Source organism: Mus musculus, chromosome 18 (genome assembly GCF_000001635.26).
Source record: "Mus musculus strain C57BL/6J chromosome 18, GRCm38.p6 C57BL/6J".
Classification (NCBI taxonomy): Eukaryota; Metazoa; Chordata; class Mammalia; order Rodentia; family Muridae; genus Mus; species Mus musculus.
Genome location: NC_000084.6, coordinates 67,551,017 through 67,573,126, shown reverse-complemented (window position 1 = coordinate 67,573,126; position 22,110 = coordinate 67,551,017). Strand labels below are relative to the sequence as shown.

The 22,110-nt window shown below is 43.0% G+C and overlaps 1 protein-coding gene and 1 pseudogene across 12 annotated transcripts in view; one reads left to right on the top strand and one right to left on the bottom strand.

The window, feature by feature from the left end:
- Positions 1-22,110, top strand: part of Spire1 (spire type actin nucleation factor 1) — a 124,602-nt gene that overhangs the window by 39,684 nt on the left and 62,808 nt on the right. For all 12 annotated transcript variants that reach the window (XM_006526206.2, XM_006526205.2, NM_194355.3 and 9 more), the window contains one exon: positions 20,320-20,553. In XM_006526206.2, coding sequence (XP_006526269.1) covers positions 20,320-20,553 — 234 coding nt within the window. The remainder of the gene's footprint in view (positions 1-20,319; positions 20,554-22,110) is intronic.
- Gm17669 lies at positions 10,190-14,118 on the bottom strand (annotated as a pseudogene).

The following is a 22,110-nucleotide window of genomic DNA, read 5'->3' as shown; positions in this document are numbered from 1 at the left end:
TGTGATAAGATGCTTAGGCACCTTCTGTCTTTGTACTGCTCCTGCCTCGTTCTTTCTCAGATTGTTAAGTACCACCTACCCCTTACCCACCTTCATTCTGCTCTTGGGTAGTCACGGGCATGAACTATGCAGTGACTATTCAAAACTTTCCAGTGCTGTCTTGAAATGCTGTCCTCTTTGCAAAGTATCTAGTCTTTTCCCTTGCAGTGTCACTTACTGGCTCTGCAGTACTGAGTTGATAATTTCATCTCCAGAGATGTCTCTCATCTGTATAAGATCAGTAACATTCTTGCCATGCTCATAGGCATCATTGTGGCTAAGTGCTTCTCCAGTGAGCTTATGGTTAGCTCGTGAAGAAACAGACTCATAAAGAAACCCATTTCACAGAATGCAGTATAGAACGCCCACCCCTGGCTCAGGAGAGCTGTGCTGCTAGGCCAGCATCTCCTCCCCCATGAGGGTGGCATCCTCAGGGACCCTTTGGGGACCCTCTCACTCATGTCTTTGTTGCTTCTCCTCATGCTGCCCTTTCCCTGGTGGCTTGGGGGCCATGTGGTGGACATGGGGCTTGGGCCAGCTTTGTGCTCCTTCCAATTTAAATGTTCTGTGGCCTGATACTGGAATGTTTTTTATCTTTATGAGGAAAATTAATTCCTAGTTTACAGATCACATCAAAAGAAACTTTGAAGCTTAATCTACTCAGCAGTTAAAATGACTATTCAGCTACTGGTTAAAATGTCCTCACGTGCTGGCTAGCATACACTTGCAGTTCTTTATCAGTGTTTCCTTTATGCAGATAAAGTATATATGAACGGCTAATGGAAAAGCACTTATTTTGTTAATGTATTGTTGCATTAAACTGCCCTCCATGGAGCAAAAGGTAATTGTGGTCTTTCATAGCATTTGGGCCCCACTTCCTTGTTTCATGTATAAGGTGGCAGAGGTGCTTGCTGTCACTGGATTAGACTAGAAGGAGCCTGTTGCTATTTGTCTGTCTGTCCTTGTCCTGTTTCTCCTCAAGCTGGGCTTTCTTGTTTGTTTTCTCAACTTGGCACAAAAGCTTTTTTCTAGAAGTGATGATCTGTAATCCGCCTAGAACGGGTTGGCTTACCTAAGAGCAACTTTTACCCAAGTGCTGGGCCTGGGGGCTAATGTTCCTTGTATATTGGCACTTTTTGTACCCTTTCTGCCCTGCTAGTGTGTGTGTGTGTTTGAAGACAGATTGTGCTGAGAGTACACCTGATCTCACACCCCAACAGGGCAGGCCCTGCACACCTCCTCTCTCAGTCCCCAGGCAGGATGGTCCAAGGGCAGGGTTCTCTTTTCCCTCACTCACTTTGGCCACAAAGTCTTTCTGTGTGAACAGAGCCACATAGCACTCTGGAGTTCGTGGGCTCTGAGGGAAGTAGGTCGAGGTTCTAGCTCCATTGCTTAAGTCCCTCATATCCTCAACCTCACTTTGTGGGTCTGTAAAGCTGGGAGGGTGTGGGTTAGTGTGCGTAGTGCCTATTAACAAAGCTAGTGTGAGAATTAAAATGTGTGAAAATACCTAACGTAAGACCTTGCACATCTCTCTTCAGTAGATGTCAGCTCATGGGAAAATCTCCTTTAAGTTGTATTTCTTTCTTTCACAGTCTCCTTTTATGTATATTAACTTATCTGCACATTTGAGTAACTCTCAGATCTCTGCTCAGTGCTGAGTACACAAGAGTGACCAAAACAAACTTGACCTTGATCACAGAGGAAAGATGTCTGTGCCTTGAAGTCTGACAGTAACTAGAACATTTAAGTTGAACCAGGAATAGAGTTTTAAATACATAGTTTAATTGTTAAAAAAAAAAGAACTAGAGAGAGAGAGAGAGAGAGAGAGAGAGAGAGAGTGTGAATATGACACAGTGTAGTTTTCCAGCGTTTTGAGTAAGAGGTGCTTACATGAACTGAGAGCGCTTGTGTAACTGTCCTCCAAGGACAGTTAGTAGGTCAGTAGAAACGGAAGAAAGGCATGGAGAGAAACAGGGTTTGTGAAGCAGACTGGAGCAAGTCCATTGAGGATTTTTTTTTTTAAGTGAAACAAGGAGAGCAATTGTGGACTGGAAAGTGAAGTCCGGAATTTTCCAGCACTGAAACTATAACTTCTGACAGCAGGGTCAGAATTAATAGCTGGGTTTGCCAGAAACAAAATTTGTCTTAAAAGTATGAACAGACCCCCACAGTGCTAACGTGGTTTGGGGTCATGTTTGGTTATGGTATAAGCAAATATCATGTAAAAGTTTACTGTTAACTGTAAATAATATATCATTTAAAACATTTATTTTTATGTATATGAGTGATTTTTCCCCTGTGTATATGTGTGCGCACCGTATAGGTATATAACTGGTGCCTAAGGAGGTCAGAAGAGGACCTTGGATCACCTGCACTATAGTTAGAGATGGTTGTGAGCCAACCCCTGTAGGTGGTGGGAACCAAGCCAGATCCCTTGCAAGAGCAGCAAGTGTTCTTAACCACTGAGCCATCTCTACAGCCCCTAACAAGCCATTTCTATAATGAATGTGATTTAACATAATGAGAGCTGGACATGGTGGCTCATGCCTTTAATCCAGCACTTGGGAGGCAGAAGCAGTTAGATGGCAATCCTAGTGCGCTCCAGGACAGCCTGAGCTACACACAAAAGCCCTTCTCAAAAGAACAACCACAAAAGGCTTAGCATAATGAGCAGATTGAGTATATTGATGTATTTATTTTTTAAAGATTATGAATGTAGTTTTTCCTCATTTATTTTCTTTTTTAAATTTAATTTTATTTGTAATTCATTTTTTACACTCCATATTCCATTTCCCGCCTCTCCCCTCCCACCCTCCAACTGCTCCACATCCCACACCTCCTCCCTACCATACCCCATCTCCACGAGGATGCCCCCATTCTCCACCCCATCTGACCTCTAAACTCCTTGGGGCCTCCAGTCTCTTGAAGGTTAGGTGCAGCATCCCTGATTGAGAGCATAGACCCGGCAGTCCTCTGCTGTATGTGTGTTGGGAGCCTCTTTTCAGCTGGTGTATGCTGTCTGTTTGGTGGTCCAGTGTTTAAGAGATCTCAGGGGTCCAGATTAATTAAGACTGCTGGTCCTCCAATAGGATCACCCTTCTCCTCAGATTCTTTCAGTCTTCCCTAATTCAACCACAGGGGTCAGCTGCTTCTGTCCATTGGTTGGGTTATTTTCTTTATATTAAAGTAAGTCAATTTTAGAAATAACAGTAGCCAACAACTGATAAATGAATAACTAAAATGTGGTATAGCCTTACAATGGAATGGTATTTGATGATAAACAGATGGGAAATATGAATATAGCATAATACACATGGACCATGCTAGATGAGAGTGGCCTTTACCATGTGTTGTATGGTTGCATTTATGTTATGTCCGGAATTGTTCATCTCTAGGCAGAAAGCAGCTCAGTCATTGTGTGGGATAGGGGAGAGAGGGGTTGGAAAACAGCTAACTGCTAAAGGTCACTGTGTTTTGAGGAAAAGGAGGGCAGTGAACAAACAGAAGGTCTTGTGCCTGTGGTTGTGTACATACATTGAGTGTGTTGTATGGCATATGACTATATGCATATACACATGAAAGCTGGCTGTTGTTTTTAATTAACTTCTAAGGTATGGAAGATAGAACTTGAGATTTACGTTGACTAGGAGTCTTCCTGATACTGAAATGAGTGGGCAGCAGCTCTCCTCCTTAAAGCAGTAGTTCTCAAGTGTGGAGCCACTGGCTGCACTGTGAGGCCCGACCTTTCCTGTGGACTTTAGGCAGCAGGAAGCTGGGGAGGGAGGGCCTCCAAACTCGGTACAGTTCCTTCACAAACTCGGTACAGTTCCTTCACAAGCTCGGTACAGTTCCTTCACAAACTCGGTACAGTTCCTTCAGTGTCTTCTGCTCTACTGAGTCAGCCTTTGCTTTCATCTTGTTCTTTGGCTATTTTGTTTTTTGTTTTAATAAATACTTGTTTAGTGGACATGCATATGTATGTAGCACACATGTGACACGTGCATGTGTAGAGGTCAGAGGATAACTGGTAGGAGTCAGTTCTTTCCTTTCACCATGCAGATCCTGGGAGTGTAACTTACAGCTCGGGTTGTCAGATTTGGCTGCAGATGTCTCAACCTGCTGAGCCATAGCTCAGGCCCTGCTTCAATTTAAAAGTGTATGTATAAAACTATTGTTACTCGTGTGCGTGCATGTGTGTGTGTGTGTTAAGCCACTGTGTGTGGGTGAGAACAGAGGCCAGGAAAGTGAGTTAGGTATTACACCCAGTCCCAGTTGACTTGGATACTAGAAATTGAACTCATCTCCTTCTCCTCCTTCCCACTCTCCTCTTCTCTGGTGTCTTCTTCTTCGACAGGGCTTCTCTGTGTAGCCCTTGCTGTCCGGAGACTTACTCTATAGACCAGACTGGTATTGACAGTCTCAGCAAGCCACCTGCTTCTGCCTCTCCAGTCCTGGCATTAAAAGTGTGTACCCACAAGCCTAGCTTTGCTTCAATTTCTTAATCAAGAAGAAATAGGGAAACAATGATATCTACTTGGAAGAGTTATGGTGAGGACTTGCAATGTTATATTGATCTTGATGCAGATGCTGGCATATGCGCAGTTAAGTTGCACTATTTTTTCCTAATAATAAATTTTCAGTAACTGTGCAGTGGTGACACGTGCCTATAATCCCAGCATTTGGTTAGTCAGAGGCAGGCAGAGGAGGTGAGTTCAAGGGCAGCCTGATCTACAGAGTGAATTCCAGGACAGACAGGACTATATATACAGAGAAACCCTAGCTCCAAAAAATAAAAAATAAAAAGAATAGATTTTTTTAAAGATATTGATGATTTAACAGCGTTGAGTCATTAAATAAATACCTTTAAATTTTAAAATACATATTTTCTTTTTTTTAAAGGTTTATTTATTTTATATATGTGAGTACACGTCACTCCAGACACACCAGAAGAGGGCATCAGATCCCATTACATATGTTGGTGAGCCACCATGTGGTTGCTGGGAATTGAACTCAGGACCTCTGGAAGAGCAGCCAGTGCTCTTAACCACTAAGCCCTAAAATAGATATTTTTCTCAACTTGCATACAACGTAACTTTCTAGCTAGGGCACAGGCTAAAAACTAAGAACAGAGATTACCAAATTTTACCAAATTTGTCTTGCATGTGGAGCCCTATGCTGGTTTCAAAGCACATGGTAAACTGGATTTTAGACTAGAAAGAATCTTGGGAGTGTAGAATGTGACATTGTTGGATCTGTGTTATAAATTCACTCTCAGTCTGCACATCCATAAAACATCTTAGAGAGTAAGACTAATTCATGTTATTTATAATTTTCTTATTCTCAACTTGTTTTGTCGTTTCCTGGTAAGACTGTAGCAGTCACTGTACTGATAAGATTTTTTTTTTTTTGGAAAGAATTACCTTATTCAGGTATTCCTGTGAGTAAGGACATCATTCTTGTTCTTGTAGGCTCACAATTCGTTCCTACCAAGGAAGCCTAAGGTGACCTGACAGCCTGGCTTGAGAACTGTGGTTCTTGGGCAAAGGAATGAGTATGGAGATAAAAGAGTCAATAAACTACTTTCTTTGAGGGGTGGATAAGTTCTCTGCTTAGAGTTTACTGTTATAGAGTTATGGTGACAGAGTGAGTGTAGGTGTACTTATGTGCTTTAATGAAACTAATACAGCCATGTACAGTATAGAAACAGCTCTTCTCCTGAAGTGATGCTAAATGACTTGTATTTAGGCCTTTATATTCGTTGTATGTTTTCTTTTTATGTGAATTTTTTATGCTGGCTGATTTATAATTTTTCTTCCTTGATCGTATTATACAGACTTATCTTACTGTGTTTAATATGCAGTATACCATCTTTTTAATTTATTGATTCTTTGTCTCACATCATGTACCCCAGTCCCACTCATCTCCCTGTTCCTCATATCCACCCTTTGCTCTTGCAACAAAATAAAAACCACAAGTAAGCAACAAACAAAAAAGCATAGAAAACATCACGCCATGGAAGTATGTCGCAATGTGTCCCACAGTATACCTCTCTGTCCACACATCTTCACTTGCAAATGTTCATTGCCGTGAGTCACTGGTCTGGATAATATCTCCGGCTTCTGTGACACCATCAATATTAGATTCTCACCGGGCCTCCTCCGGGTTATCTTGTTGCCCTGTGTAATGGAGATCTTGCAACTTTGGATTAACAGGAGTGGGCCAGCTCAGAGCCCTGGATCTGGGCCCCGGCAGTGGCTGAGCTGCTCAGTGTTCCAGCAGGGCGAGCTCTCCAGCAGTGCTGACTGGGCCACCCAATGCTGCCATCAGCAGGAGGCATGGTGAGCTCTCTCTCATGCCCTTGGGGTCGGCTGGCACCCACACCTCCAGGGCCAGCCCCACTGTGCTGTTCAGTGAAGATACAGTTCCATTCTCCCATATCTTGCAGCCTGTGAGGAGCTGAACCAGCTCTCCTGCTCTCATATCCATGGGGCTGGCTCACCTATGCCTTCACCTTCCGGGCCAGTGTTAACCAGGCGAGTTGCAGGGGCTGCTCTCCTGAGCGCTACAGCCAGTGAGGGGACGAGGCCAGTTCTCCTACTCATGCCCTTAGGACCAGCTCTCCCACTGTCAGGGGAAGGTGGGACAGGGGCTCATCACACCCACTCCACCTCACCCATGCCACCTCTCTCTCCAAAGACTAATGGCAGAGGAGTGGCAGGGCCAGCTCTCCTACACTCTCATCCTCAGGGCTGGCTCACCTGTGCCCTCACCACCAGGCTGTACTGCTCTGTTGTCCAGGTGAGGGGAGGAGGTGTTAATTAACCTTCCCAAGCCCCATGACCCCATGACCCCATGACCCTGGATTACTTGAGCCAAGGTATGAACCCAAGTAGCTAACTTAAGAGGCTGTCCTGTCAATCAGAACAAATCTTCTAGCCTTTTCTTTTCTTTTCTTTTCTTTTCTTTTCTTTTCTTTTCTTTTCTTTTCTTTTCTTTTCTTTTCTTTTCTCTCTCTCTCTCTCTCTCTCTCTCTCTTTCTTTCTTTCTTTCTTTCTTTCTTTCATTTTGTGGATTTTACATATGTAGAAAGAATTCTTTGAATAGTGAATTTGAATTTTGCCAATACTGGTAGCTCTCTGCATTATAGAGCTCATAGCTGTCTCCTACTCTTCCCCTCTCAGTGTTTCTTTTTTATGCATTTTTTTTCCTGAGACAGGGTTTCTCTGTGTAGCCCTGGCTGTCCTGGAACTCACTCTGTAGTCCAGGCTGGCCTTGAACTCAGAAATCCACCTGCCTCAGCCTCCCAAGTGCTAGGATTAAAGGCGTGCGCCACCACTGCCCGGCCTTACACATTCTTAAAGAGCGAAATGTTTTAGATTTCTGTATTTCAAGTGTGTGCATGTGTATTTCTTTTGGCTTGATCATTGTATTTAAATGCTCCTTAAAAAGTTCTTCCTCCACCCTCCCTTCCCCCCCTCTTCTCTGTCTGTCTCTCTCCTTCTCTCTCTCTTCTCCCCCTAACCCCCTCCCTGTATGAAGCCCATCCAGGCTGGATGGCCAGTGATCGTCAGGGATCTGTCTATGGCTCTTATTTCTTCCCCCAAAGCTAGATTGGTTTTGTTGCTGTTTGTTTGTTTTGGCCTTATTTAAAATTTTTTATTACTTCCTCTTGGCTAAGATCAAGTGAATATCTGTTCTCAAAAATGCAAATATGCCAGAAAGAAAAGTTAAATGGCAAGTAAAGTTTTGATTTAGTTATTTTTATATGTAATATCCTATTTATTTATTTTTATATGTAATATCCTTTACTATCAAGAGAATGCAAATTAAGACTACTTTGAGATTCCATCTTACTATCATGAAGAAAACAAAAGACAATAAATGCTAACAAGGCTTTGTGGAAGGAGGACCTTGCCCTATTCACTGTGGTGGGAGTGTAACTTAATGTAACAACTGGAAAATCAGTGTGGAACTTCAAAACTAGAACTACCATGTGACACAGCTGTATTACATGTACATGTGAATGTATGTACATTCCTGGACATGTACCCAAAACTCTAAATTCTACTATAGGCATACATCTGTCTTTATTACTGCATCATTTGTGTAGGGAAATGGAACCAGCTTAGCTGTTCATAAACAGAATGAAGGTGTGGGGTGTGTACACACACATATACACACACACACAAAGGGATTTTAGCTGTTAGCTCTTAAGAAAAATTAACATGGAATTCACAAGAAAATAGATGTAACTTTTAGTATTTGTGTGTGTGAATGAGGAGGCATGAAAGTGGGTGTGGCTTAGGAAGCTAGACAGGAGACCAGGGGAAGGGAACCAGAGGTGCTGGGAATGGAACAGGGAGGAAAGCGGACAAGGAAAGCAGGCTGTTGGGGCCAGAGAGCAGAATGGGAGGGGACAGTGATGGGGAGGAATTTGGGAGAGAGGTAACAAAATTTTATTTAAAAAAATTCAATAATGAAACCTAACCCCAGCCTGGTGATCCTTTTCAAGGTATGTTTTGTTTTTGTTTTTGTTTTTGTTTGTTAATACAGTCTTTCTCCTGGTTTGTTTTTTCCTAGTGTGGCGGCTCTGTCCTTTTACACCGTGTTGTACAGTGTTTATAGTGACTACTGTGTTGTAAACTTAACTTTAAAAACATTCCCACTTGAGAATTTGCCTCTACTGGGCATGTTTCACCTGATTTAACTTACTAAATAATAAACAGGCTTTTTACTTTTAACATCTTTATCTTTTAGTCATGGTTAGTATTTAACCTTTTAGTGCCTTGGCTTTCAAAATGGAGGTTATAATTTTGTGCTGTGTGGAACCTTAATTGATGCTTACTCATCGTGTGCTGAAAGCATGAGATGAAAGTCTCTTCATTTCAGAGATCATAGTAACGTTGCAAATAAATTGCTGAACTTTCTGGGGACACAGCTGACCTTACTTCATTGGCTTATGAATCGTAAGTTCGCTGGCTTATGTATCCTGAGTGTTTTCTGCTCTTTTGATAAGATGGGTCACGTTTGTTCTTGTAAAGGGATTCTCAATTCCACCCTCTGGAGTTCTTAAGCGCTTTTTTTCCTTCAGCAAAGAATTTACTTAGTAGTTTGGTGGGCATCTATAGAGACTCTGCCTGTGTACAATACTGTGCCTGGAGCACGATCTGGACCCCGAGCTGGGGTTAGGGAAGGTTGTGATTCCCCCAACATGGTGCTGGGAACCTAAGTCCATGCCCAGAACAGCAGGCATTTTAAGCACTGAGCCAGCCTGGCAGTCCCAAGGATTTGTGTAACTATTGGTACTCACTTCTCAGTAGTTGGCTTTGGGCAATTGAAAATCTTTGTGTTTTTATAGATACTCTAGTCCTAGATATTTCACACGAATAGCGTGAATTCTTCCTCCACTTAGCTTTATCCTTTGCAGGGTCTGTGATGGAGCACCTGTGTGTCAGTGGTATTTTGGTTTTTTTATGGCCCTCTAATACTATTTTATATGGATATACCAAAGTGTGTTTATACACTACAGTTGATGGATTTCTTCTTTTACAGAGGTTTATAACCATTTTTATGTTTTTGTAGTGCTTAAAAAATATGCTCTATAAAGAAGTTTGAATATTGGGGGGTATAGCTCAGTGATATTTGCTTAGAGTTTGTGAGGCCCCAAGCAACTTAACTGTTTCAAGCATCCACCCAGTAGTGTTAAATCCATTTATAGTGATCTACATCTGTCATTACTGTCTGTTTCCAAAATTGTTACACAAATTCTGTACTCAGCAAACCTTAAATAACCCTTTCCCTACTAGTCTTAAAAAATGATTTCCATCTCTATAAATTTCCTTATCCTAGATGTTTCATGTGAGTAGAATCCTATGTTTTGTGTGACTTCTTTTATTTAGCATATTATATTAGTTTGCTTTCTATTTCTACTGAAAGCACAGTGACCAAAAACCAACTTGGTTTATTTCCTCTTAGAGCTTGCAGGCTATCATGAAGGGAAGTCAGGACAGCAACTCAGGCAGAAGTGTAGAGGGAGGAACTGAAGCAGAGACCATGGAAGAGTGTTGCTTGTTGGTTTGCTCCTCATGGGTTGCTCAGCATCTTTTTTTTTTTTTTTTTGATCTTGCCTGAGTTTATTTGTAAGAACAGCATAGGACACTGGTCATCTGCAAATAGTGTGTGGGGAGGTGTGTCACAGCAGTCCGTCTGTCTTCACACTGGCAGGAGCCTTTTCTATGGGGCCTTCACAGGGGCCTGAGCACCTTTGGGGGCCTGGGCTGGAGCCGAAGCCTGGGCCTTAGCTGGAGCTTTGGCCCCTGCCTTGGTTTGGACCTTAGGCTTCGGTTGGCAGAGCCTCTGACCCTTGGCCATGTAGCTTCGAATCCGCTTCCCAAGCTTGGGGTGAGCGATGAAAGCCAGCCGCTTGAGTTTGGGGCCTTTTGGCATCTTGGGCTTGATGGCCTGAGGCTTCACAAGGGCCTTGATGGCCTCTGCGCGTGCACTCACTGCCTTTGCATTGTTGGCCTGCATCTTCTTCAGGCCTTTCTTGTTGTGCTTCTTGGCAATGCGCACGCTCCTCAGGAACTTGGGGTCAACCCCCTTAAGAGATTCGTATCTTTGCGACCTGGGTTTCTTGATGCCATTTCTGTGCCATTTGCGGGACTGGTTGTGTGTGGTGTGGTTCTTGGACTTGTTAATGTCTGCACGGTAACCCGCGGCTCCCGCAGCGCCTGAGACCGGAAGAGAAAGAGAAAGGCCCCGCTCAGCATTTTTCTTAAACACCCCCAAAACACCTGCTTACAGTGGACAGGGCCCTCTCACATCAACCATTAATAAAGAAAATGCCCCATAACCTGCCTACAACCTGCTAAAGGCAAATCACTCAATTAAGGCTCCCTCTTCCCAGACGACTCTAGCTTGTAGCAAGTTGACAAAAAAACTAACCAGTGCACATGTTTTTGAGGCTCATCCATGATATGGTATGCTCAGAATTTCACTGCAATAAGGGCTTAATGATTCTTTAATATATATATTAAAATATATATATATATTAATATATATATTAATATAGTCTGTATGAGTTCTTGTTTGTAGACAGGGTCTCTCTATGTAGCCCTGACTGTTCCAGAACTTGCTATGTAGACCAGACTGGCCTTGAACTCACAGAGGTGTACCTGCCTCTGCCGTTGTCTCTCACATCGTAGAATTAGAGGCATGCCCTGCCATGCCTGGTCTATATGAGTCTTTTTATAGACATACATGTTTACTGCTCTTGGGTAAGTGACCTGGTTGGGGTTTTGTCAACTTAACACGTTACCATTATCTGGAGAGAGGAGCCTTAATTGAGAAATTGTCTCATCCAGAAAAACCTCTCATCTATTGCCTGTAGTACAGTGTGTGGTAATCAATTGATAATTGCTATCGAAGGATCCAGCCTACTGTGGGTGGTGCCACCCCTGGGCCTGTGGTTCTAGATAGTGTTAATAAAGCGCGCTGAGGAAGCCATAAGGAGCTAGCCAAACCAATAATAGTGTTCCTTCATGGCTTCTGCTCTAGCTCTGCCTCCAGATCCCTGTCTTGAGGGTCTACCCTGACTTCCTCAATGACAGACTGTGCTATGAAAGTGTCAGTAAAATAAACCCTTTCCTCCCCAACTTGCCTTTGATAATGGTGGTTTTATCACAGTAATAGAACCCTAAGACATAAATAACTAGGAATGTAATTGGTAACTAAATACATTTGACTTTCAAAGGAAATGTTAGACATTTACACTATAGTTGTAGTCATAATCTTTTCTGTTTCTATCAGCAAATACGAAAGTTCTTTTTTTTCCCACCCTTTCCAGGCCTTAGGTTTAAAGGCTCAGTGGAGGGGGGATTTGTCAGACAAGGTGCTGGGGGAGGCCTGCTTAGCAGAGGGCATTGGGGGTCAGAAAGGAAGGTGGAACACAGAAAGCACTTGATTAATGCACACTGGAGAGTGACAGCCCTGGGCCCCTTTGTAGGTGGCTTTGAATGACATGTGAATGAATATATGATATGTTGACCTAGAAAGTCCTCTAATGTTGGTCAAGGAGTAACTACCATGCATGTGCAAATAGACCTTATCACTTAACAAAGGCAACTGAGCCAGCGCTTGAATTACAAGCTCTGAGTTCAGTGCCCCTAGCACTGCAAAAACAAAACCACACAAAGGAAGCAGACCAGCTTTTGGGAAAGTGTTTTTGAGGAAAATCACTAAGCTGTTTAGGGGATATAATTGGTCGGATCATTTCAGTAATCCTGACTTCTGTCATCAGCCTTTTCTTCTCTACTTTGTTTATCACTGTTTGCACACATATAATAACTTTTCTTTAAACACCATTCACCTCTGCCTAGCCCATAGCCAGCTGCATCTATATATTGTTCCTCCTGATAAAACTTTCTGAGACTGCTACAGTGCACAGTGCTGCGTATACATGAGGACTGCCCTTGCTGAAGTCCCATGGCTGTCCCCTCTCTGAGGAGTGGGTGGGTTCTGTGCTTGCCTTCCTTTCCCCATGTTCAGTACACACGACTGTTTTCCTTCAAGTATTTTCTCTCTCTGATTTTGTGACGTGTCTTTATTTCATCTCCCCATTCCTACCCCAGGACTCTTTCCTTTGTGGCCTAGACCTAGGCTTTTTAGCCTCTAGTTGATGGTTTCTAGTAGTTAGTTCCTTTCCTGTCTATTTTCTCCTACACTGTTTCATAAGACTCATTGACTAAGTATGTGCCAAGAAATCCCTTCTATCTAGGCCACATAGCTGCCTATTTCTAGGACTGTATTCCCCAAACATGTCTTAACTCACCAAAATGCTACCAGTCTCTACTAGCACAAGCTAAAAAATAGGACTCACTTGGACTTTCTCCTACATTTAATACACTGAAAAGTCCTATGTCTGCTTCCTACATACACTTCTCTTTGACCCACCATTCTTACCATCTCTCCTCCCCTCTTAATGCCTCAGTTGTCTTGACAGTTGGCTTAAGCATCTGCCAGGGTGATGTCAGCCTCCATTCCTAGCTCAGTACTGGTGGATGCTATCTGCTTCCCATCTCAGAAGGCTTATGAGACTCGGTAGTTTTGGATCCTCATCTGGTAACTCCCTGAGAGCTCCGAGGCTCCAGCACGGGTGTCTGGTCCTGTTTTTACAGTGATTCCTAGAGTCTTAGAAGGCATCCAGACTGGTGCTTTCATTGGGAGATTTACCACATTATTCCTCCAGCAGTTTCATTTTGTGGCTAGTTGAGATCATTCTAATTGCATGATTCCATAGTTATCTTTCAGGTATGTTTAAAATCCTTGCTGTCTCAGGTGTAGACTAGGAGCCTGAGAATCAGACACTCAGAGACTCTCTGATTTCTCTGCGCAGTGTGCAAGCGTGGGAACCCAACTTTCCCAGCACCCAGATGCAGCTCAGCATCTTCCAGTGCTAGATGAGAAGCAGAGACACAAGGACCCGTGGGTCAGTCATTCTAGCTGAGGTTCAGTGAAAGCCCCCATCTCAAAAATAAGACGGAGGCCTGTTGAGATGGCTAGCAAAGGTGAAAGGCTTCCATATAAGCCTGATGACCCGAGGGCTCTATCCTGCAGCCCCTGGGGGAAGGAGAAAACTAAAGAAAGCATTCAAAGCATCACATGGTTCTTTCATAGTAAATAAATAAATGAAAGCTCTGCTATAGGTTGGCTTCCTGAACTGCTGGTTTCCCAGTGAGAGTGGGGATATATATATATATATATATATGGAGGGATCAGCAATACCTGCCACTGCCTCTTTGCTAAGAAGACAGCAAACAGGGGACTGAAGAGATGGCTCAGCAGTTAAGAGCATTGGCTGCTTGCTCTTTCAGAGGTCCTGAGTTCAATTCCCAGCAACCACATGGTGGCTCACAACCATCTGTAATGGGATCTGATGCTCTCTTCTGGAGTGTCTGAAGACAGCTACAGTGTACTTACATATAAATGAAATAAATAAATCTTTAAAAAAATAAAAGAAGAAGACAGCAAACAAACACAAACACCATATGGGCTGATTTCTAACTTGTTCTTTGCCATTGTGCCTTTTAAGCTACAGTTTCTATATACTTTTCAAGTCAGTAGCCTATTCTCTAGTTGGGTTGCAGAATGGTCCTCACAGAGGACCCCCTTCTCCTATAATTCCCCACATAATTTTGGTACATGGGTATAGTGTCATTGATGAAAGTTCATATATATTAGCGTTCACTCTTTGTGTTGTACATTTATGAGGTCCTGACACATATGCAGTGACACGTGTCTCTCATTACTGTGTCCCATAGCTGTACTACTTGATACGGGAGCTTTTGTTTCCCTAAAAACTCTTTTGTTTTACCTCCTCCCTTTCCCTGCACCCTGGCAACCACTGTTTATCTCCATTTTCAGAATGTCACATAGTTAGAATGAGACAGTTAGCTGCTTCATCTCGTAAAATTGTTAAGGGCTTACATTTACTTCCAGTTCTTTTGAACTTGAGAGCCTGTTTTGATTGCTATGGCTTAGGCCTCACTAAGCTGCCCAGGCTTAACTCAGCTCTTTTTACCTGTGGGTGACGTCCAGTGTCCTGATGTGCTACGCGTCACTCATCCACTTACTAACTGAGGGGTGACTGGTTACTTCCTTGGGCAAGTGTGAATAAAGTTGCTATCAATATTTCATGTCTTGATTTTTTTTTATGTGCACATAAATGTTCAACTTATTTGAATACAATTGCTGGGTTATGTGGTAAGAAAATGTTTACTTTTATAAGAAACTACTGAATCGTGTGAAAGGAAACGTACCTGCCTAGGACACCTTAAGACCAAATTCTCAGCACAAAGGAGATTTATTTGCCCCAGAGGGGTGGAGAGTAGGGAATAAGAGCCCTCAGATAGAGGATAATGGAGAAGGTGAAGGGAACAAGAAAGAGGGGCAGGGATGTTTGTCCAGGAATTGGACAAAGGACTGCCTCTGGTTAGAAAGGAGATAGATGTGGCCTATAGGAAAATAGTGGTTTATAAAGGTAAAGGGGGAAATGCCATGTTAGGATGACATGTTTAATTTTAATTAGGCATGTTAATTAGTCGAGCCAAAGGGACTTTTGATTGTTGGATTTCAGTAGAGGAGGCCAAGTCCTGCCACAGCCACGTTTGCTAGCCTGGGCCAGGATCCCTTCACCATGGGCTTGTTGAGCATTCCCAGCATCAATGAATAAGAGTTCCTCTTGGTCACAACTGGTGAGCTGGCAGTACTTGTAGTCTCGGCCACAAGCCTTGTAGTCGAGGCTGAGGAAGAAGGATGGCTTGAGACCAGCTAGAGCATCATAGTAAAACCCTGTCTCATAAGGAGGAAAAAAGAAAAAAGACAGTTCTCATTATTTCACACCTTGTTGGCGCTTGCTGCTGTCAGCTTTTGGACTAGCCTTTCTAGTATAGTGGTACAGTAGTGTCTGGTTTCTACTTGAGTTTGCTTTGAAAATCGTACAGTGGACAGCTTCTTTCTATGTGCCTGTTGCCATCTATGTTACCTCTGATGAAGAATCCACACACATACTCATTTTAGTTTTCTAATCATTGTTTTTAATATTGTGCAATGGGGGTGTGTATACATAAGTGCTTATGCCTGTGGAGGCAGAGGATCAAGTCCACGTGGAATTGGAGTAAAGGTGGTTGTGAGCCATCTGGGTGGATGCTGGGACTCACACTCAGGGCCCCTGAAGAACAGTAGCATATGCACTTAACCACTGAGCCATCTCTCCTGCTCCTTACGCCTTTTGAATGTTTCCACACGATTTGGGCAGTGTTCTCCTATACTTAGTTTTAAGTGGTTGTCTATGGGAGCTGCTATGTCCAGAATGTGTCCAAATATTCTTAAATTTTCAGTAGGTTTTCTGGAGATCACCTCTTGTTTTCAAGACTGAAGATGAAGTTACATACTCCCGAGGTCCCCTCATTCCCATCTGAGGGAAGTCACCTGGTGTACATGCTGGTCTAAAGAAGTCCAGCTGTGTTATGCCTGCATCTGTAAGAGGCTGCCTTACATTGACAGATGCCTGTGACTCAGGCTAAGTCATGACTCAGGCTTAAGTTCTGGAATGTTTAAACAGACCAGATGCTGTTTACTTTCGGGCTAGGAGATCCTCCTGGATGTTTCCGAGCCAATCAGGTTAGACTGCCAGGTGGTCAGTTGGGAGAACAGAGGTTGAAATGATAGGGAATCCTCCCGAGGATCGCAGTGCCATATCTAAACTGGAACCGGAAATATGCACACATGAGGGGAAAGAAATTTATATCTTACTGACTTGTTCATTAGTTCCCTGTCGCTTATAAAGCAATTTGAACGCATGAAGACAAACTATAGAGGTTTTGCTGGAGATTTGAGATGTATACATAACTAGCCACAGTCTGTGAGCGAGCCACAGAGACTCGCACGGCCTGGTTTATTTGTCTCCATTCCTTTAAGTGGGTTTCTTTTAGACAACATACTAGTTTTTTAGTTTATTTTTAGGCTCATATTTGAAGCATACAAACTATTGATGCTCAGAATTATTGCTGATAAAGTTGTATAAATGTCTACCACATTTGTTTTCTGTTTTTTTAACCTCTATGCTCCTCTCTTTTGCACTCAGTGGTCTTTCTACCTTTTGTGGTTTTTTTTTTTAAAGATTTATTTATTTATTATATGTAAGTTCACTGCAGCTGTCTTCAGACACTCCAGAAGAGGGCATCAGATCTTGTTACAGATGGTTGTGAGCCACCATGTGGTTGCTGGGGTTTGAACTCCGGACCTTCAGAAGAGCAGTCGGGTGCTCTTACCCACTGAGCCATCTCACCAGCCCCCCTTTTGTGATTTTTAAAGGAACATTTTATATAAATTTTTTTTATCATCTTTTTTATTAGCACATCACTTATTTATTTGTGCTAAACTTTTCTTATATTCTTTAGTGGCTGCCCTAAAGTCTGCAGTGTGCATTGACAACTAATTCAAGCACAGCTTCTGGTAGCACTGTCCCTCACCTTGCAGGTCATGCAGATGACCTCTCCTACCTAAAGGGTCCCAGTTCTCCCTCCTGTTATTTGTATTATTGTATTACTTCTAACTTACATTCCGTGTATACATACATAGGTGTACGCACACATGTATATACATGCAACACAGGAGATACACATATAAACACACATAGTGTAGCTTTTATTATTTTAAAATGTCATCTGTTAATAGATGTTTTTACTTGACCTTAATTTTCTTCAGTGGTTTTCTTTTCCTAGAGAGCTGAGTTTCTGACTTATTCTCTCTCTTTCTAAAGAAGTATCCCCCAGTCCCCAAGCTAGTGATGGTACCTAGGACATTTATTAAGCAAGTGTTCTCCTTCCCTTCTGAAGGGATAGCCTAGAGTACAAAGTCTAGGTTGGTGATGCTTGCATCTCTTACGGGTTGAGCGCTTTCTGTGGCTACAAAGCCAACCAACCAAACAAACAAAAGCATATAACCCACAGTGTTCGCCTTAAAGAGAATAAGGTAGTTTATTCTGGAGCCATCTTGGCTGACCATGGCACAGGAGCCAGGCAAACTTTCATGAAGTTTTATAGTTTTATAGAACAGTGGTGGGTACATCAGAGAGGCAGGTACTGAAAAGTGAGGGAATCTTTTCTATAGGCCTCAAAGGCCATCTAATGACACTCTTAGCTTTTGGGCTGGTGGAAGCCAGTGGGTCTACTAAGTTAATAGATTCCCAGAGGTTTTTTTTTTTTTTTTTATCTATTATTCATAGGATGTTAGTGCAGGCACAGAGGTGTAGACAAGGTGGGCTATTCAGGGAGCAAATGTTAACCCAAGATAAGGTAACTAGCCTCTGGACCTGTCTAACATGTCGGTCTTCCTTCCCACAGTACTGCAGTTCTCGCCAGTCAGTCAGTCAGTCTGTAGACACAGTATCTTCCCTGGGGTTCTCCTTCACATTTCTGATGCCTCTCTCCTCCCCTCCTTAGCTTACTTATTAGATGCCTGTTCCTACCCCCAACACTCCCCCCCCCCGTTAGCTTCTTTCAGAATGATTTCGTTTTCTTTGATTTTTCTGTGATTTGAAAATACATCTCTAAATTCAATTTTTTGTTTGTTTCTATGCTTGTTTGACTTTGCATTTGTCCTGCTTGGTGTTTGCCAAGCAGCCTGGGTCAGAATGTCCGTCCTGCTAAGACGAACTTGTGTCAGATCTAGTTAGCAGTTTCCTCATTCAGAGCCGAGATGACTCCTTTAGTCTCTTGCCCCTCTATCAGCTGCTGCTCCCCTACAGCTTGCCAAGTCCACACTTTCCCGGATATACGAGCTCTAGTGGCCAAAGCTCTGGGGAAATGGGGATGGTGCGTGGCTTGGACTTGTTTTGCCTCTGGGTCTTTTCGGCTTCTGCTGTCTCCTGAAGCTGTTTTGTCCTTGTTGAGTCTGTTCCTCTTGGCTTACTTCTGGTGCCTGTGCTCCCAGGTTGTCACTGGCCTTGGGTGTGGTTAGCACACGGTTTTCCCATTAAGTGAGTCACTTAATGGGAGGATGGTGGAGCAAGACACAGCCTTAGGCTGGTGCGTTCCATGTCCCTGAAGTAGCCAGCACCTGTCACTACCGATTGCTGGCCCTTCTAGGACCCTTCCATTGTCTTCTGACTCCAGAGGCTCTGAGTCCCTTTGTTGGGTGCCATGCATTCTGGACAAGCAATTGGTGTGAGTGGACAGGCCCTGCACTAAATGGCAGTTGCTCCCAGCTCCTGCCAGCATGGAGGGCTTCTCAAATCTCCCCTCTATGCTCCTTTCCCCACACCATTGTCTCGTCTCTCCACGAGTCCTGCAGTCTTGATCCTCCTGTTGTGTGTCACTGATGCTTAGCTTTCTCTCTCTGGGTGATCTTTTCTGTCTTGTCCTGCCCCTCCTCCCTCAGCAGGTCATACAGAGACAGTCAGTGTCTCATCTCCCCTCTTACCCAGAAATCGATTTTAAAAAAGTTTCATTACTTCAAAATTAGAGGTTAAGAATTTTAAGTAATATTCATTTTAAATGCTTGTGTTCTTCCCTCTGATAACATAACTTTTAGATTTTGTGAGTTTGTTAAGTAAATGTTTGAATGCCTTTATGAGATTCGTAAGTGATGTCATTGATGCTGTTGTGTTTAACTCACCGTAAAGCTCTGATTAAAAAATAATACTGTATAGATTATTTTTAAAAATGACATTATTGACTAAAAGTTGATAAAGGAAATGAAGTTTCTTTGTGCAATTTCAAGGTCAGTAACTGAATAAACATTAGTAACAAGTCAGTGTGCGGAAGGAGGGAAAGACAGACAACCATTATCAGAACCTCTTCTAACTCAGGTACTATCCGGCTTTCATACATACTCAAGTGCGTTTAGCATCTTCAAGAACTCACGGAATGGAAATATTACTAGTACCCATTTTATAGAAAAATGACCTAGAATAATTTTTCTTGAGCCGGATGACTAGTGATAAAGGTCAGGGCTTACTAATAAATCTTTGGTGTCATTGACTGCTTGTTTTTTAAGGAAAAATGTCTAAGATGAAACGAATATTGCAATAGAATAGGTGTTACACAGTAAAATAACCGACCAGGTGAGAGAGGTGGTACTAAGAAATAATCCAAGTTCTCCCATACTGACCACATCTGGAGCAGCTGTCTGGCTGCTGTGTAACCTGACGGCCCACGGTTCACAAGTCAGGCTCAGCACTGCTGATGGCGGTGGGTTTAGGGAGGACCATCTGTGTCCTTCGCTGCAAGCTCTGGTTTATGTCATCTGAGAGAAAGGTTTTTCCTGAGAGTGGATTGCAATGAACAATCTATACTGGGATGAAATGATTTGTTGTTACTTGGTCTTAGAACTGAATTTTCAGTTTCAGATACTTCGGGGTATCTATGAAGTTTCTAAACAGTGGCATAAAATTTTGTTTTTGTTTGGTTTGGTTTTTGTTTTTTTTGTTTTACAATATAGCAAGTCAGCTTGGTTACTTTTTTAAGATGCTTGGGAAATACTGATCTTAGCATCTAATATAAATCTAAGAAAGTATGAGAAGGGCTTGTGGGTAGATTATAACAAAAATTACACTAAAATTTCTGTTTTGAGTTTTTTAATACATGTATTTGTAAAATTTTTTTTAATTTTCTCAAATATTAGTTATGTCTGAAATAGTGATTATTTTATATCTTGCAGGTAGCCCTTAGACTCTGTAGTCACTTCCATTTACCACCCTGTTTTTAATGCTCCTAGGTTATTGAATCCCTGGGAATTATTATTTATAAAGCATTGGACTATGGCTTGAAGGAAAACGAAGAAAGGGAGCTGAGCCCTCCTCTAGAGCAGCTCATCGACCAAATGGCCAATACCGTGGAGGCTGACGGGAGCAAGGATGAAGGGTACGAGGCTGCAGATGAAGGCCCGGAAGATGAAGACGGAGAGAAGAGAAGCATCTCAGCCATCCGGTCCTATCAGGACGTTATGAAGGTAAAGCGGCGGCTCACTGAGTGTTTGCCTCTCTGAGGGGCTGGTGATGCAGCATTTGATGGTAGCTCCCAGACTTTGTACAGCCTGGCTGTGGCCTTTGCTGGGTCACAGCTCTTGCCCACTCATTGGTTGTGTTAGGTGTTGGTTATCTTCCTGTCACCTCAGCCTGGCTGGGCATGGTGCCATCAGCTGGCTTCTGCATTTCCTGTCTGTGGAGTAGATGGCATCAGCAAGTGACTCTGTACTGAAGACTGAGCTGTGCCTGTCATGGCTCTGTGCCTGTCACCACAGCTCTGTGCTTGTCCTGGCTTAATGTTCCAGGATTTTTTATTTTGGCTTCCCATAGGATCTGTATACAATAATAAGATTGAATTTTTCTTTTTAGTTCAATTTTGTTCCCTACATGAAGGCTAAATGTATAGAGATAAAAACTGTGAAGGATTTGACACATTAACCTTGTGATACTGTATTCTGAGTTATTTAGATAGATCTTTACTAGTTTTTTTCTTTGTTTGTTTGTTTGGTTTTTTAGGGCTTTGTTTGTTTTTTTAATGTATATCACTTAGTTTTTCATCTTCTTTTCCACAGACAGAATGTAGAGAAACACCATGAAAACAGTGCTTTTCAGCTGTGCTTTGTGCTATGTACCTGGGTGCCTCTCTGCTTCTCAGGAGAAGCTTCAGGGCTCCAAAGGGATTACACAGTGTTCTTCCTCCTCCTCTTCCTCCTCCTCTTCCTCCTCTTCTTCTTCCTCCTCCTCCTCTTCTTCCTCCTCCTCCTCCTCCTCCTCCTCCTCTTCTTTCTGTTCTAATTCCTCCTCCTCCCCCCTCTCCTCCTTCTTTTTGTTGTTCCTTTTAAAAGATTTTTTGAGGGAAAGAGAATGAGACACACACACACACACACACACACACACACACGCGCGCGCGCACACACACAGGCCAGCAGGCCGTACCGAATGCCGTGGAACTGGAATCACACACACACACACGCACACACACACACATACACACAGAGGCCAGCAGGCCGTACCGAATGCCGTGGAACTGGAATCACACACACACACACACACACACACGCACACACACACACACACACACACACACAGGCCAGCAGGCCGTACCGAATGCCGTGGAACTGGAATCACACACACGCACACACACACACACGCACACACGCACGCGCGCGCACACACACACACACACACACACACACACACACACACACAGGCCAGCAGGCCGTACCGAATGCCGTGGAACTGGAATCACGAGCTGTTGTGAGCCACCTACATTAACTTTTCACAAATTTTCTTCATTTTAGATGTTCTAGATGTTAAGGACTATTTTTAAAATAGACACGAAAGGCTAGTGTCCTAAGTGAAATAAGCTGGATATAAAAAGAAATACCATGTTTTCCCTCATTTGAAGGAAAACAAAACTGATCGAAATATAAACTGGAGGATAGTAGGGTTAGGCCCTTGGACTTGGTCACTGAGGTCATGTGCCTGTGTGAAAGTTACCATACCAAACCCCATTAATGTGTGCAATTACTGCAGCGTAG